This window comes from Rutidosis leptorrhynchoides, chromosome 9, assembly GCF_046630445.1.
Source record: "Rutidosis leptorrhynchoides isolate AG116_Rl617_1_P2 chromosome 9, CSIRO_AGI_Rlap_v1, whole genome shotgun sequence".
Taxonomy (NCBI): Eukaryota; Viridiplantae; Streptophyta; class Magnoliopsida; order Asterales; family Asteraceae; genus Rutidosis; species Rutidosis leptorrhynchoides.
The window spans coordinates 135,254,675-135,269,925 of NC_092341.1; the positions used below are offsets into that span (position 1 = coordinate 135,254,675).

A 15,251-nucleotide genomic window follows, 5' to 3' on the forward strand; every position below is an offset into this window, starting at 1 on the left:
CCAATCACCATGCTCAGTTATGTTGGAAATTAAAATAGTCGGGTCGTGTTTGCCCGTTCGGATATTTAAACTATGTATTACATGTTTTAAAGCTTATTGAACTTATTATTGTGTTAAAGATGTTTTTGGAAACATAAATGAGACCTAAATATTAATGTATTAAAGAAAGAAAAAAAATACGGGCCGGTTTAAATACGGGTTGTGTTGTTTCACATACAGTGGTTGTACCTTAAGCCTTAGCAACTTGCAAGGTTGGAGAACTCGGATCTCGAGGAGATTTCGTTTGGACTTTTTAGGGAGATCTCGGTATCTCAGAATAATCTCGGGGAGATTTCGGACGTTGACTTATGTTGACTTTATAGCTTTTTTAATAAGAATATACATAAAAACATAAATATATGTATATTTATATACGTTTTTACGAGATTTTACAAAAATATCCGAGAAGTGAGCGAGAAAATCTTAGAAATTGTGAATTTTACAAGAAAATCTCACAAATTAGCAAGAAAATCCGAGAAATCGTGACTTTGACTAAGTTTGACCCCATTGACCGAGAAATCTCGGGAGATGAACATCTCGTCTCAGTTGCCTTCTAAAAATGAGATCTCGTCGGGAGATCTCGCTGTCAACTTGTATGAAACTAACCGCCATTTTAATCATATCTGTCAGTTATATGGAGGTAAAATACATGCCAAAAGCGTCGTCGTTTTACAAACAACAATAACAAACATCAACCGGAGCTCAGAATTTGAAAAGAAAAAAAAAAAAAAAACATCACGAAAATGGTGCACACAGCATACGATTCAATCGAATTACTCAATGATTGCCCTGAAAAAATCAATGCCGTTGAATACTACGGTTCAAATATCCTCATAGCTTGTTCCGATGGATCTCTACGAATCTACGGTACAGAATCCATTTCTCAAACCCTAGAACTCAAAAAACAGGCGTATGTTCTTCAACGAACCATTAATGGATTCTCGAAGAAACAAGTGTTGGCAATGCAAGTGCTGACGTCGAAAGGCCTTTTGCTTTGTTTATCCGAATCAATTGTATTCCATCGGTTACCGAATTTGGAGACCGTTGCTGTTATTTCAAAGGCGAAAGGAGCGAATTTGTATGTATGGGATGATCTTCGAGGCGTTTTGTGTTTCGCCAGGCAAAAGAGAGTTTGCATTTACCGACATAATGGTGATCTTTTCGTGACGAACTTTTCATTCATATTGCTTTGATGAAATGTATATGTCATTATTTAGAAAGTTAAATGTTGTAGCTGGTTATATAATTGTGTTTCAGGTTTAGGTAGCACAAAATTATAATTTAAAATAAATATGAAAGAATTAGAGTCCGAATGTGTGTGTGCATCAATATGCATAGAAAAGTGATGCACACCGCGCAAACAATTGTTGATTGTCTTCATCGCATCACATTGTTTTTTTATTTATCTTGCCTTAAGGTTTGTTTTATACTACTTTTTACAAGCTAAATGTCCATTTTCTTTTTTTGATATACATTTTTTGTCAAAATGTGTAAGGAAGGATTAAATGGGAAAGATGGTAATTTACTTTTTTAGTGGACAACAATTTTGTGATAAACTAATATAAGATGAGGACACTTTAGCTGGTATTACACTTAGATTTCTTTATTGTTTTTATTATTATTGTTTTTTTTTTATTTTTATATTTTAATTTGTAGGAGGGAGGGGATTTGTGGAGGTGAAAGAATATGGTGTTCCTGATATAGTGAAGTCAATGTCATGGTGTGGGGAAAATGTATGTATAGGAATACGAAGAAGTTACATAATATTGAATACAACAAATGGTGCGTTGTCAGAGGTTTTCTCACCGGGGAGGATTGCTCCACCTTTAGTAGTGTCTATACCATCCGGTGAACTTTTACTAGGGAAGGTACTTTGCGCTGTTACAATGTTTCTTTAAATCATGTTTGATATGTAAAAGTTGAATGTTTTTTAGATTATGTTATTAGATAGGTATCACTCGTGAAGGATTATGAGGATTATGTCATGGGTAAAGAAAGTTGAATCATGAAATTAAACGTAGAAAAGTCAAATAGTAGTTTGTGATTGTTTCAACAATTAGTTACTAACCAATATTTGTGAAGGGTAAATAAAAGCAATGATTTTTGTATCTGCAGTGCTCAATTAGATTAAAAATTTCAGGGGTAGTTCTGTAAATGCCATTCTTTTGGCAGGATAATATTGGCGTCCTTGTGGATCGAAATGGCAAACTCATTCCAGAAGGCAGAATATGTTGGTCGGAGGCCCCTGCAGCAGTTGTTATTCAGAAGCCATATGCAATTGCACTTTTACCAAGACATATTGAGGTATCTGAACAATGTAACTCGCCAAGATGAATACTACTGTCTTATTTGGTTATTATAACTTAGACATCGCGGTCCATTGAGTCTTGCAGGTCCGGTCTTTACGGGTCCCTTATCCACTGATACAAACTATTGGTGTACGCAATGCACGAAGTATTCAAAAAGAAAATAATTCAATAATTGTTTCGTTAGACCAATCTATATATGGATTGTTTCCTGTTCCTCTTGGTGCACAGGTTTGTCCAAAACTATGCTAATCTTTTGTCATGTTTGGTAACCCTCAAAACTTGCTTAACGGGCTACAAAACTAGTTTCACATGTTTTATGCCTTTGGCTAAACTATATTATCGGATTCGCCCCTGTTAGCTAAATACTCTCCTTATAACAAAATTTTTGAAAAAAATAAACCATGATCTTTAATAAATTTTCACTGTAAGCACAAGAATCAATGTATGCATGTTAAATGCAGATTATACAATTGACAGCATCTGGAAATTTTGAGGAAGCCTTGGTATTATGTAAGTTGCTTCCACCAGAAGATGCAAGTCTACGTGCCTCAAAGGAGCAGTCAATTCATATTAGGTAATTTTAATCTGGATTCTTCTCATTATGGGTAATTTTATTAGACAATTGAAGCTTATTTATTGCTTTATTCACATAATCACATCTTGAATATCAACTTATGCACTTTTAGATTATAGTTATTTCCTTATAGACAATGAGTATATTCTGTTGAATCCATCTAATTGTGTTGATCTGATTCTAATCACACATTTATCAATGAATATATCCATTTTTCTTTTCATTCGACTTCTTTCATAGAATTCAACATTGTGTAACATCATAAATGTTTAATTTTATAGTTGCACTATTTACAGTTGAAGTTATGTTCAAATGTTACTTTTAGGATACTTACATTTGATACACATAACCACAAAGCTGAGGTCAACATAATGTGACTGGTTGCAAGCAGGTCGTTCGTTGCTTAACGTTGACTTTTTGTAATAAATAAATTATACATATATATTACACATAAATATATCAAACATAAAAACATAAATATAGAGCAAAAATTCTAATTATAAAAAATATTAACATTTTGACCAACTTTGACTTTGACCGACTCGGACCGAATTTGACCGGACTTTTTAGCGTTGATTGTTCATTTGAAAAGTTATACTGTTTGACCATAGAAGTTGCACTATGCCACAAATGTGGATTTTAAAATGATTTTGATTGTTCAAATTTATAGATATGCACACCATCTCTTTGAAAATGGAAGTTACGAGGAGGCCATGGAGCATTTTGTGTCATCTCAAGTAGTAATAACCCATGTGCTCTCATTATATCCATCTATTGTGCTTCCTAAGTTAGATCGTCCAATTGAACCGGATAATAACGTTGATCTAACCGGGGACTCATGTTTATCAAGAGGCTCATCTATGGCATCAGATGAAATGGAATCATCTGTAACTTGTGTACTCGAATCTGATGAGAGTTTGGCTTTAGAACCTAAGAAAATGAGCCACGGTACTTTAATGGCTCTGATCAAATTCTTGCTTAAAAAGAGGCCCAACATAGTTGGAAAGGCAGCTGCCGAGACCACAGAGGAGGTTGTTTCGGAAGCTGTTGGCCATGCGTTCGATGCTTACGAAAGTAGCCGGTCTAAGCGATTATCCAAGGTAACAGTTAAGTTCCCTGTATATGTTTCTTGTTTGGAGCTCAAATTTGTTTGTTTCCATGTATATATCCTGTTTTATTATAATACCGTGTAATATTATAGTTCAGTACTACAGTCCTAGTCCATGATAATAAATAGATGAACAAAAAAAATCAACAAATAAGGCCGGTTGGCATTGGTGGATCCAGAAATTTTTTTCGACGGGTGCAAAACCTTAAAAATTTGAAAACAAAACGAAGGCAAAACGTCAAAGTTTAACATATAAATACACTAATAAAATTTCAAACGTCGGGCTCGGGGGCGGTCGACCCCGGCTGCCCCTTCTTAGTCAGGACCAAATCAATCTCTTTTTCGCTATGAAAGGACCAAGTTCTATCAATTGGTCGTAAGCACCTGTTGGTGTATGCATGTATATGTGGGTAGAGAAGTCATAAAGGAAGACTTCCCTACATCTAGTTCTACTTCTAACAATGGTTTCAAATTTCTATGAATACTCTTTCCTGAATGTTTGACTGTCAATTCTTGGTTTTATATTAATTATTATAAATTATAATTAAATAGATAGAATGAGTTACTGGGAATGTTTGTTTGGATATTCATATGGAGTATCTATTAATTAGTTTTAAATAACAACGTGGGGGGCTAAAGGTATAATTTTTCATAGAACTAACATCCATCCTGCTATGTGTTCTATTTATTCAACACAACAAGACGTGCTAGTTTCATAATAATAGCCTGTAATTAATTTTGATAGACGACACATGATATAAAAGCGTATAGAGATCCATGTTGAATGCTGTAATTAATTTTAGTTACTGTTGGTTCTTCAGGGAAGAATTAATCATACGGACTCAGGTGCAAGAGAAATGGCAACAATATTGGACACTGCACTTCTGCAGGCTTTTATTCTGACTGGCCAGTCTGCTGCTGCTTTAGATTTACTAAAAGGTTTTAACTATTGTAATGTCAATATATGTGAAGAGATATTTCAGAAAGGAAATCACAATGCGTGTCTGATAGAGCTGTACAAATACAACTCCATGCATCGTGAAGCTCTCAAACTTTTGCATCAATTAGTGGATGATCCAAAATCAGATGAACCTAAAACTGGACACCACCCCCAAAAGTTTAAACCTGAGATGATAATTGAGTATCTTCGAGTAAGTTCATGTAAATATTATCACATTGTTTTTTTTAAAAGGCAAGTTGTCGGCATTGAATACTCTCATTTGCCACGCATGCACGCGCTTTTGGGAGGAAACCTGAATCGCATTGCAGGAACCCGATCCTTAAACCATCCCGAGGGGCGGGCGGACCGGGTTTGAATCCTGAATGGATCCGGGAGAAACCCCCTTGGGGTCAATCTGGTATTTCAGGCAGATTGATTAATAGGATGGGCAGAGCAAGGCTCGAACCCATGACTTAAACCCAAGCCCCGCAGATAAGGTGTGGGGATACCATTGAGGCAAGCCTGCAATGGTATTATCACATCGTTTTACATTCTCAGTTTGGTTTAAGATGGCTAAATGGGCTGGTTTGGGTAACGAGCAAGGTTGCAGAACTCGGAATTACTTGTTGAGTACTTGAATTTTGAGAGCTCGGAGCCGAGTAACCAAACTCGGTCAAAACTTGGTCAAACTCGACCAAAACACAGGATTACTCAGAAAATCAATCAAAACTTGGGATTACTGGGAAAATCGGTCAAAGTCAAACCTGATCAATATCCGAATACTCCCCGAGTAGCGAGATCTGCATCTCTGGTAACAAGTCATAATGGAATTGGTTCAAAACGGGTCATTTTTACATGCAGGCTTTAGAAGAATGTGTATCTCAGACATTTAAGTTGTCTTGTGCAGCCTCTGTGTGGGATTGACCCGATGCTTGTCCTCGAATTCTCAACGTTTGTTCTTAAAACTTGTCCAACACAAACTGTCGATCTCTTTATATCTGGAAATATACCCGCAGACATGGTTAATTCTTACCTAAAAGAACATGCCCCAAGCATGCAGGCCACGTATTTGGAACTTATGCTCTCCATGAATCAAAACTATATATCGCCACATCTTCAGAATGAAATGGTAACATTAATATATACATTTTTGTACAACTGTCAACTGATACAAATTTATTTAAAAGGAAGTAATTTTTTTCTTGCAGTTGCAAATTTATCTTTCAGAAGTTCTTGATTGGTATGTGAATTTGTCTGCTCAGAGGAAATGGGATGAAAAAGCTTATAGCCCAACTAGGAAAAAATTCATACCTGCATTGCAGGGTATGTCAGAATATACTCCCGAGGTTTTATTGAAACAAATCCCGGAAGATGCTTTGTTTGAAGAACGGGCAATCTTGTTAGGGAAAATGAACCAGCACGAACTTGCGTTGTCCATTTACGTTCAGAAGGTATTATCTAAAGTGACATTGGTTTATAATAGTTTATTGAGAATGTGAACATGTCTATTCAAAGTCAAACAGATGGCATGACGGTATGATTTAACATGTTGACTTTTTGAAAATTATCTCCTGAAAATCAATTGAACTACGTTGTAACCTTGAATTTAATTTTTTGAAAGTTATCACATTATGTGGGTGATAACAACAAGCTCTTATATTCGCGAGTTGCGGACGAGTTGGTCGGGACCTTGGAGGGACTACTCGATGGGGTCGGGGAGGAGTTGGACATTGACCAACGTTGACTTTTAGTAATAAGTAAATTAAACACATATATATTACACATCAATGTTAAACACAAAAACATAAGTATTTCAAACACAGATATAGGTCACAAAATCTAATTCTAAAAAATATTAAAACCTTGTGACCTAACTTTGACCAACTTTGACTTTTTTTTTTACCGAAGGCCCGACTCAGCCCGACTGTGACCGACTTTGACCCGAATTTTTCAGTGTTGGCCGAACTTTTAGGCCTTTTTAGGTTTTTAACAGGATGGGCTAGTCCTCAAACCGACGTGTCGGCCGACTCAACCGACTTTCACAACAATGGATAACAAAGATGCTCACCCACACAGGAGTTAACCTATTTTAAGTTTTTACGCAATAACCCCAATCAAAATGCACTTGATGAATTTTACTAATTGTTGGTCTCATTATAATATGAATTTATTGAATCAGTGAAAATTTTAATCATTTTAGTTTGTCAAATCCTATTGATATTTCAGCTTCATCTTCCTGAACTGGCACTATCCTATTGTGATCGGGTTTATGAAGCTGGACTTAATCAACAGTATGCAAAAGCTCAGGGAAATATTTACCTAACATTACTACAAATATATATAAATCCTCGAAGAACAAACAAAAATATTGAAAAGAAAATGAATACTTTAGTAACTTCATCAAGTAGTGGGAATTTAAAGGTTGGTTGGTCATCAGTTAAAGCTAAAGCTAAAGGAAGAAGATTAGGAAAGAAAATTGTTGAGATTGAAGGTGCAGAAGATACCAGAATCAAGGCAAGTTTTAGTAGTGATGATGTCAGAAGTGATGTCGATTCAGATGATCCTATTGAGGAAGTTAGTTCCAACATCATGGTTGATGAGGTCCTTGATGTATTGAGCCGTAGGTGGGACCGTGTTCACGGAGCTAAGGCCTTGAGACTCTTGCCTAGAGATACTAAGTTACAGGTTACTTTTAGACCTTTTCTCATATCTATGGATGTACATTTTCTCGCACGTATGTTAACTATAAAAGGTTGCAATTTTGAACTGCATACTTACAATGCCCAAAGAGTCCCATGCCTTTCTTGGTCGGACCATGCCAACTGGCGATTTTCGACAAGTCTTTTCCAATTTTAGAGCAAGAAGCGGACCTACAGGGATAAAATGAAACGTGTTTCTTACGATTATGCCCAACAGCCTACAACAACAACAACAAAACCCAATACCACATGAGTGGTATATGGGGAGGTGAGATGTAGAAAATCCTTCCCCTATCCGAGAATAAAAACAAGTCAATTCTCCACCCAGAGTGAAACACTCTCAAAAGTAGAGAAAGTCATCCCTCTCTCTATTCGACGGATAAAGAGATTGCTTCCGAGTGGACCTCCGACCAATAAGTAGATATTTTTTTTTAAAAAAAATAGTAAAATAAACTTAAAAATAAAATTGAGACGCCATGAAAATGGTAGAATCAAATTTCCATGAGTTTTAATCCTGATTAGAATTCAATTTAGGCTCTAAACGGCAGTCAAGACCCCAACAGCCTACTTGAGCAATTTTCCATTTTCCCATTGATTCCTATGAAAATAGGAAACTTGTATCTATCATTCACATAATCATATTTGTTTATGCTGCTAACTCTCAGTCTGGTCATACTTCGGATTCATTTTGTTACTAAACAAAGAGGGGGAAACTTAGTACCAAATGCTTGGCAATCCTTGGTAGAGCTTATTTATGCGAGTTACATTTAGGTCCACTTGGGTTATGGTTTATCTCAGACGAGTAACTGGGTTAGATTTTAGCAAATATATTTAAAACGAAATAGGTCAAACGTGGGTTAGATTTAGGTCCACTTGGGTTATGTTTTATCTCAGACGAGTAAGTGGGGTAGATTTTAGCAAATACAATTTAAAACTAAATAGGTCAAACGTGTCAAAAGTTGCCAAGAGTGTTTGTATGAATTTATAATGGATATAACCTCCAGCCTCATAACTCATTTTATTAAAATATATCGATCATTATTGTAAAATTTTGTTATTGCAATCGTGCTCAACGTGTTAATTAATACAGTAAAAAGTACAAGAAATGCCAAAATGTTCGTGTGTCACTTGAACTATTTCGATCTGTGCTAACATTTGCCTTTTATGACTTAAACCAACTTTGAGCTGTTACGTTTGTGCACATAGCAGTCTTAACATTTATTTGGCCAATGACCTACTTCCTCTATTATTTGTTGCATCTTCTTTTTGTAGAGATTCCATGTTTTGAAGGTATCTTTGTTACGTACCACGATAAACGTTGTAATTTAATTAAATGAAGTGATGAGCAAATGACATATAATCATTTGTTAGTAACGCTTAAATATTAATTTGATATCTACTCAGCTTTTAGATTCAGTCTGTTCTTGAATTGTTTCTGGTCTATTGCTGTATATGAACAATGATGCTAAGTATACTCGTCTGCTGCTTTAAAAAATTTTCGGCTTTTGAGTGTTTCTTTTTACTGTTTAACTGTTCAGAAGTTGTATCCATTTCTTGGACCTCTCATGAGAAAAACCAGTGAAACATATCGAAACTTTTCGGTCATCAAGAGCCTGAGACAATGTGAGAGCCTAGAGGTATGTTTATGATATAAAATCCAGTGAAACTGTTTCTTTACGCCTATGCATTTTAATCAACTAATCTTAACAAAAATAATGAACAGGTTAAAGACGAACTGTATATTCAAAGAAAAACAGAGCTAAAGATCACAGGTGAGAGCATGTGTTCTCTTTGCAACAAAAAGATAGGAACAAGTGTTTTCGCAGTGTATCCAAACGGGAAAACAATTGTCCATTTTGTTTGCTTCCGAGACTCCCAATCCACCAGAAAAGGAATGCCCCTAAGGAGACGATAAAAGCGTATTTATACACGTCATCCTCGAAACGTTTTTAAGTATCTTTCGCTTTTTAGTTGAGCTGTTATTTGTTTCTTAATTAATTTTTCTCTCCCTCAATACGCCTGTAAATTTTATCTTTCTTCAAAAAGTTTATTTACAAGTGTTACAAATTTTTTTGTAAAAGGAAAAAATATTATCCATTTACACGTACCAATTTTATTAAATTTAATCATTAGCCCCCAACCTCTCCAAATGAGGTGCATCAGAGACTCAAGGTACTGGAAGCTGTAAATATCAAGACAGCCCAAATGTGACAATATAGTTTCCGTATAAAAATAAAGCTCAGGTAGTTGATGTGAAAAGTGTCTTGAAGCCATCCAAATCAAACCAAAATAATGTTCGTTAAAAAAAGAGAGAAAGTTGCAATCTTACCATAAGATAACAACAACAAACTTGATATGATAAAACCTACAATGGCCAATAGCAACTTCATTCTTGTTGCATGAAAAAGAATGTTTTTGTGCCAAATAAAATAAAAAAAATAAATAAATAAAAACAGTTGGCCCACGGTTAGCCATAGCAGAAGTGACTTGATGCACATACAACAGATGACTCTTGAAAAAATCAGGGAAGTGCACATTTCTGAACCGAAGGACTATGCATCAAAGCATATGAAGACGATCTCAATGGTTATCAAAAAATACATTTCAGCCTTTGATGTCCTCAATAACCACACGAGCCGCGTTGCGCCCAGGTGCACCCATGACACCACCACCAGGATGGGCTCCACTCCCGCATAGATACAATCCTCGCAATGGGGTTCTATAATTTGACCTGATATTGCATCCCAAAGTAACGATTAGCTTATCATGCAAAACAGAGTTGTGTATAATATAAAATATAAAATATAAATAAAATTGTTGAAGTTTACCATCCTTTAACAGGTCTCATGAGGAAAAGAGAATCTAACCCCATTGCACCATGAAAGATGTTCCCTCCTGTCATACTAAATATTTAGCTACATATGCATACGAATTAAGAAACGCTGAAAACCAGTTTTAAACATTTATTTGTCCAGATAAATTTTAATATTGAAAATGTATAGAGGGGTGATTACCAGTGAGACCAATTATCTTTTCAAGGTCTGGGGGAGCCAACATGTCATAACCAATAACTGATGAACTGAAGCCAGGGGCGTACTCGTCAATTAAGCTGAAACATCTTTGTGCAAATGATTCCTACACAAACGTGTTACTAATGTATAAGGGTTGAGAAACCAAATGTAAAACAAAAACAATATGTTAAGATCGATAACAATAGAAACACTCGGAGTAAGTTAGTGATATAAACAACTATTATATTATATTATATTATATTATATTATATACTTTAGATAGATGACACAACCAGTTTACAAGAGAAATTACAACTTTAGTATTTCGAATTTCTTAAGAAGCTTTCAATTGTGTCGAAATGCCATATTAATATATCACTCCCATCATTATATTTTCATGCTCTCACATGTTCAGCTCTCCAAGAAGATACAAAATCTATGTACTCCCCCGTCTTAAAATAATTATCCCGTTTTGACTTTTGAAAGTCAAATAATTGTCCCGTTTTGACTTTTGGGATGAAGGGATTAATTAGTAGTATTTAATAAAACAAGAAAAACTATAGATGAAATAGAGACCAAACTTACTCTATATGCAGCATCTTCCCAGCTGCCATCATTAGGTTTATATGGAGTAAACTGAACAAACAAATTAATAACATGTTTTCCTGCAAAAATTGGTTCACTTTTTATCACTTTGAAGCTCATGACAAATAAAATGCATTGAACAAACGTGTTCTAATATACGGAGCTCAATAGCTTGTGAACTAAACTTATCAAAACGTTTGAAATTACAAATAAGTACCCGGTGGAGATATAGTCTTGTCCAAGACTGAAGGTATTGTCATTTCAATAACAGGCCTTTTTGATGGCAAGCCATTCATAGCATCCAAACATGCAGAGTCAATCTCCTCTATACTGACAAACAAGAATGAAAACACATAAGTTCTTCGCTTATTTAATCTGTAAAAAAGGTAATAAATATAATAAAAATAATAAAGAACACTATATGTAACAATTCATAAAAAAAATACCTCTCTGAACCAATGTGAATTGTACCCATATGTTGAGGACCAGCTTCAGGGTACGCGATATCACAGCATTTAAACTGTGGCAGTTTGTCAACTGCTAAGTTGATTTTGGTAGTTGCCTGTAAAACAGAGTAACATTTAGTGTTTAATATAATTAACAAAAAAAGAAAACATGTCAAACGGTTGAAAGTAAGAGTGCAATTGAATGCATAAAGCATCTCAATATTTCAATTCAATGTAATGATGAAATTATTATTGAAATTGTTCAACTTTCATAATCACATAATATATTACAATGTCAAGTATATTTCTGATAACAAGGATGATGAATTGCTTACAGAGCTATAGTCGGAATGCTTAATTGCACGAGAGAAATCATCCGGAAGAACATTTTCAGGTACTAAGTCCTGTGTAAGACGAACAAATTGAAAAACCCAAAACAGTTGGTTGATGTTATTTACTTATTTATGGCCAAAAAAGATTATCAGCGTTGAATATTATACCATGAAAGTCTTGTAAGGAGTAGCATTTGACAAAACAGCTGAACTATGAACATGTGTACCATCACCCAAGATAACCTAAGAAAGTCAAAGTTAGTTTGACCATATATTGTATCATGACTCACAACAGTGATTGTCAATTGCATAATATAGCTCACCCCAGTTACTGTGCCTGAATCGTCCATCATCAGCTTCGATACCTGAATAACAATGACTCGATGAGTAACGACTTTAGTTCTGGTTAAATCTTAGTCGAACATGTTTAAATTGTTCAGTAGTATAAAATAATGATACTACGACACTACGTGATAAATTATAGAAGCTAAAAAATGTAAACTATGTAACAATATTAAACATTCTTGTCCATTGAAGAGACCAGCCAGAAGACTAAATGAGATGTAAACATATCACATATCCCTTATTATGCAACTCTTTCTCTAAATTTAAAAATTAAAATAAACAGAATCAGCAAAATTCGTTTTATAACAATCATAAACTAATAGTTTTACATTAAAATCATTCTATCAATAACTAATTATTCTTTTTATTATTAAAATTTATGGATCACAAGAAGTTACCTCTGCATTGGTAACTATGGTGGCACCAGCTTCCTTAGCAGCATTTCCAATGGCCATAGACACTGAACCCATTCCACCTTCAACATACCTAAACCCATATCAGCTACTGATACAGTAGGATATATACTTTGTATATATTAATCAAACAATGTAACAATTATGCATAAAAAGAAAATTAAATACAATAAGTATTGATCTAGTAATAAATAATAAATATTACATGTTGTAGCAGATACTTACGACCAAATTCCACGATCGCCATCAGTTTCTCCCATTACATGATGTAGCAGAACATATCCACTTCCTGGTGTGTTGGCACTTGCCTACAATACAGCAAAGCTAGCAGAGTTCATATTTTAGAACCATATCATGTTTATATTTAGAAACGAATGTTAATTCATTTAGTTGGTTGTCGAAGTACTTATGTTAATCCATGTTATACTTCGCAGTGAACATAAAAATATGACCAAAAAGTTATGTTTGCAGAAAGATGTAAAAAGATATAGAAATGGAGGACTTACAGTGGTTCCTATGACTGCATCAGTAGCAAGTGTAGCTTTCAACACCTCACTCTGCAATTATAAAGGAATTCATTAAAACATTGAAATTATATATCATATAATGATCATACCCTCAAAATTTTCAGGTACAAGAAGCAAATGATCTTCTAAGATTAAACAGTGCAAAAGAATAATATACAGCATTGATGAATGAGTATCAAGTAACAACCTCAAACCAGTTATTTAAAACCTTCGAGGCTGGTGAAAGTAAAAGGTCCATGAAATCCCTGTAATAAAATAAAAACTACATACGTTAAGAAAGTATGTAACACAGATCAAACCTTGAAGGTTATTAGTTGTATCTGAATTATTAATCCATTTTAGTAAAAATAAATCCAACAAATTCATCTGATAAAGGTTGCATTCTGCAGTTTGTTCCAGAATATGAGATCTTACACCAGCCCTTGTTGGCCCATCGAGACAGACTGATGCAAACAATGGGCCCAAAATTCTGATTTCTGTAACTTATGTTTCAAACGTGAATTGAAAGACGAAACGCCTTGGTGAGCTTCAGGCGGTGATGAATCTATTAATGGATCCATGAACTTGCAAAAGTTCTCCAGTTGCTTCTCGTACCTACGTATAAGCAACAGTAAACGATAAAACAAATAACAAATAAATATATAACTTATGATGGACATGAGCAAACGATAAAGATATAAACTGATTGTAAGAAAAAGTTATAGTATGTCAAGATACAATTACAAACACTTGGTGTGCATTACAATGTGACCAAAATTGATAGCACGTGCTATGCGAAACACCTCATATGCATATTATCAAACACTTGGTGTGCATTGCAGAGTGTAATATGCTCACAAATATTTTAAATAAGATCACAAATTTATACAAACAACCTCGGATAAGCATCCGCATCGTGTTTCGAAAACTTCGAAATTTCGGAATGATTTAAGACAGCATCAGGCCCTAACAGAAGATAACGTCCGTCCAAACACGGCGTAAACGATGACGGACTCCTTTTCAACAATTTCAATCCGTGTCTATGCAACTCCAGATCTCTACAATTTCATCAAATCAATTGATTAAACGATACAGGCATGCCAGTAGATAGAATTCAATAAACAGTATTAGAGATATTGTTTATTTATTGATTATAGATTAATAAAAAACCTAATGATAGAAGGACGAAGGAGGCTTTGAAGGTAGCTGCAACGGGAGAATTTGAAACCAGGAATGAGTTCTTCGGTGACGGCGGCGCCGCCGATGAGGTGACGGCGTTCGAGGACGGCGACGGAGAGACCTGATTGAGCAAGGTAAGCAGCGGCGGTAAGACCGTTATGACCACCGCCGATTACTATTGCGTCCCATTTTTTGCTTGTTAAGGAGGTGGTGCAAAAGCCTCTTCTCCACATTATTGATGATTTCGAGACACTTTTTAATTATTGATTGACTGTAACTGTATACTGTAGTGTGAGGCTTTAGCAAAGACGGGGTTGCCTCTTTCAAACAGTTTGTTCACACAAAGACGCTTGCTACATTTTTAAAAAATATATTAATTTTAATAAACGAAACAAAACGAATGAACTTGAATTAAAAAGACAAAGTTACACCGATAGTACTCGTGGTTTGCTCCAACACACACAGATAGTCTAAACTTGATTTTTTTAATAAAGTAATTCAAAGGTATGGACTTATTCTACGGATAATTCAATTTTTAACGTCTGTTAAGTCATGACATATGACATGTGCTAGCACATGAGGGTTTATTTGTCATATGACTTCTATTTTTTCTCTTTTATTTTTTCATTTATCTTTCTGAAATAATTGTGCCGTTGGTCCCTCTATTTTACCCCAAAAAGCTAACAGCGTCCCTCGAGTTTTTTTTTTGGCTTTCAGCATCCCTCTATTATAACTTTTATTGTTTACGCATCCCTCCGTCACTCA

At 35.0% G+C, this 15,251-nt stretch overlaps 2 protein-coding genes across 2 annotated transcripts; one reads left to right on the top strand and one right to left on the bottom strand.

The window, feature by feature from the left end:
- Positions 1 to 782: 782 nt before the first annotated feature.
- On the top strand, positions 783 to 9,584 carry LOC139867174 (vacuolar sorting protein 39-like). The gene is made up of 12 exons (XM_071855504.1): positions 783 to 1,191; positions 1,696 to 1,907; positions 2,212 to 2,343; positions 2,433 to 2,576; positions 2,810 to 2,922; positions 3,593 to 4,022; positions 4,852 to 5,181; positions 5,878 to 6,099; positions 6,179 to 6,421; positions 7,197 to 7,655; positions 9,208 to 9,306; positions 9,393 to 9,584. The coding sequence occupies exons 1-12, from the start codon at positions 783 to 785 to the stop codon at positions 9,582 to 9,584; spliced, it is 2,985 nt and encodes a 994-aa protein (XP_071711605.1).
- Positions 9,585 to 9,948: 364 nt separating this feature from the next.
- LOC139866190 (uncharacterized) lies at positions 9,949 to 14,819 on the bottom strand. Its single transcript, XM_071854345.1, has 16 exons — positions 14,478 to 14,819; positions 14,204 to 14,365; positions 13,743 to 13,922; positions 13,516 to 13,573; positions 13,308 to 13,358; positions 13,027 to 13,109; positions 12,787 to 12,874; positions 12,367 to 12,408; positions 12,212 to 12,286; positions 12,047 to 12,115; positions 11,712 to 11,827; positions 11,483 to 11,595; positions 11,266 to 11,345; positions 10,684 to 10,804; positions 10,498 to 10,564; positions 9,949 to 10,400 (listed from the first exon to the last, which is right to left on the bottom strand). The coding sequence occupies exons 1-16, from the start codon at positions 14,717 to 14,719 to the stop codon at positions 10,274 to 10,276; spliced, it is 1,674 nt and encodes a 557-aa protein (XP_071710446.1). The 5' UTR covers positions 14,720 to 14,819; the 3' UTR covers positions 9,949 to 10,273.
- Positions 14,820 to 15,251: the final 432 nt, after the last annotated feature.

Excerpts from the sequence above, each read along its gene's own strand:
- LOC139867174 (XM_071855504.1), top strand. The coding sequence starts at position 783 with ATGGTGCACACAGCATACGATTCAATCGAATTACTCAATGATTGCCCT. Across the intron at positions 1,192-1,695 it reads TTGCATTTACCGACATAATG|GAGGGAGGGGATTTGTGGAG; the intron begins GTGATCTTTTCG and ends TTTAATTTGTAG. Across the intron at positions 5,182-5,877 it reads TGATAATTGAGTATCTTCGA|CCTCTGTGTGGGATTGACCC; the intron begins GTAAGTTCATGT and ends TGTCTTGTGCAG.
- LOC139866190 (XM_071854345.1), bottom strand. The coding sequence starts at position 14,719 with ATGTGGAGAAGAGGCTTTTGCACCACCTCCTTAACAAGCAAAAAATGG. Across the intron at positions 13,574-13,742 it reads ATGGGCCAACAAGGGCTGGT|GGATTTCATGGACCTTTTAC; the intron begins GTAAGATCTCAT and ends ATTTTATTACAG. Across the intron at positions 10,401-10,497 it reads ATGAGACCTGTTAAAGGATG|GTCAAATTATAGAACCCCAT; the intron begins GTAAACTTCAAC and ends ATGCAATATCAG.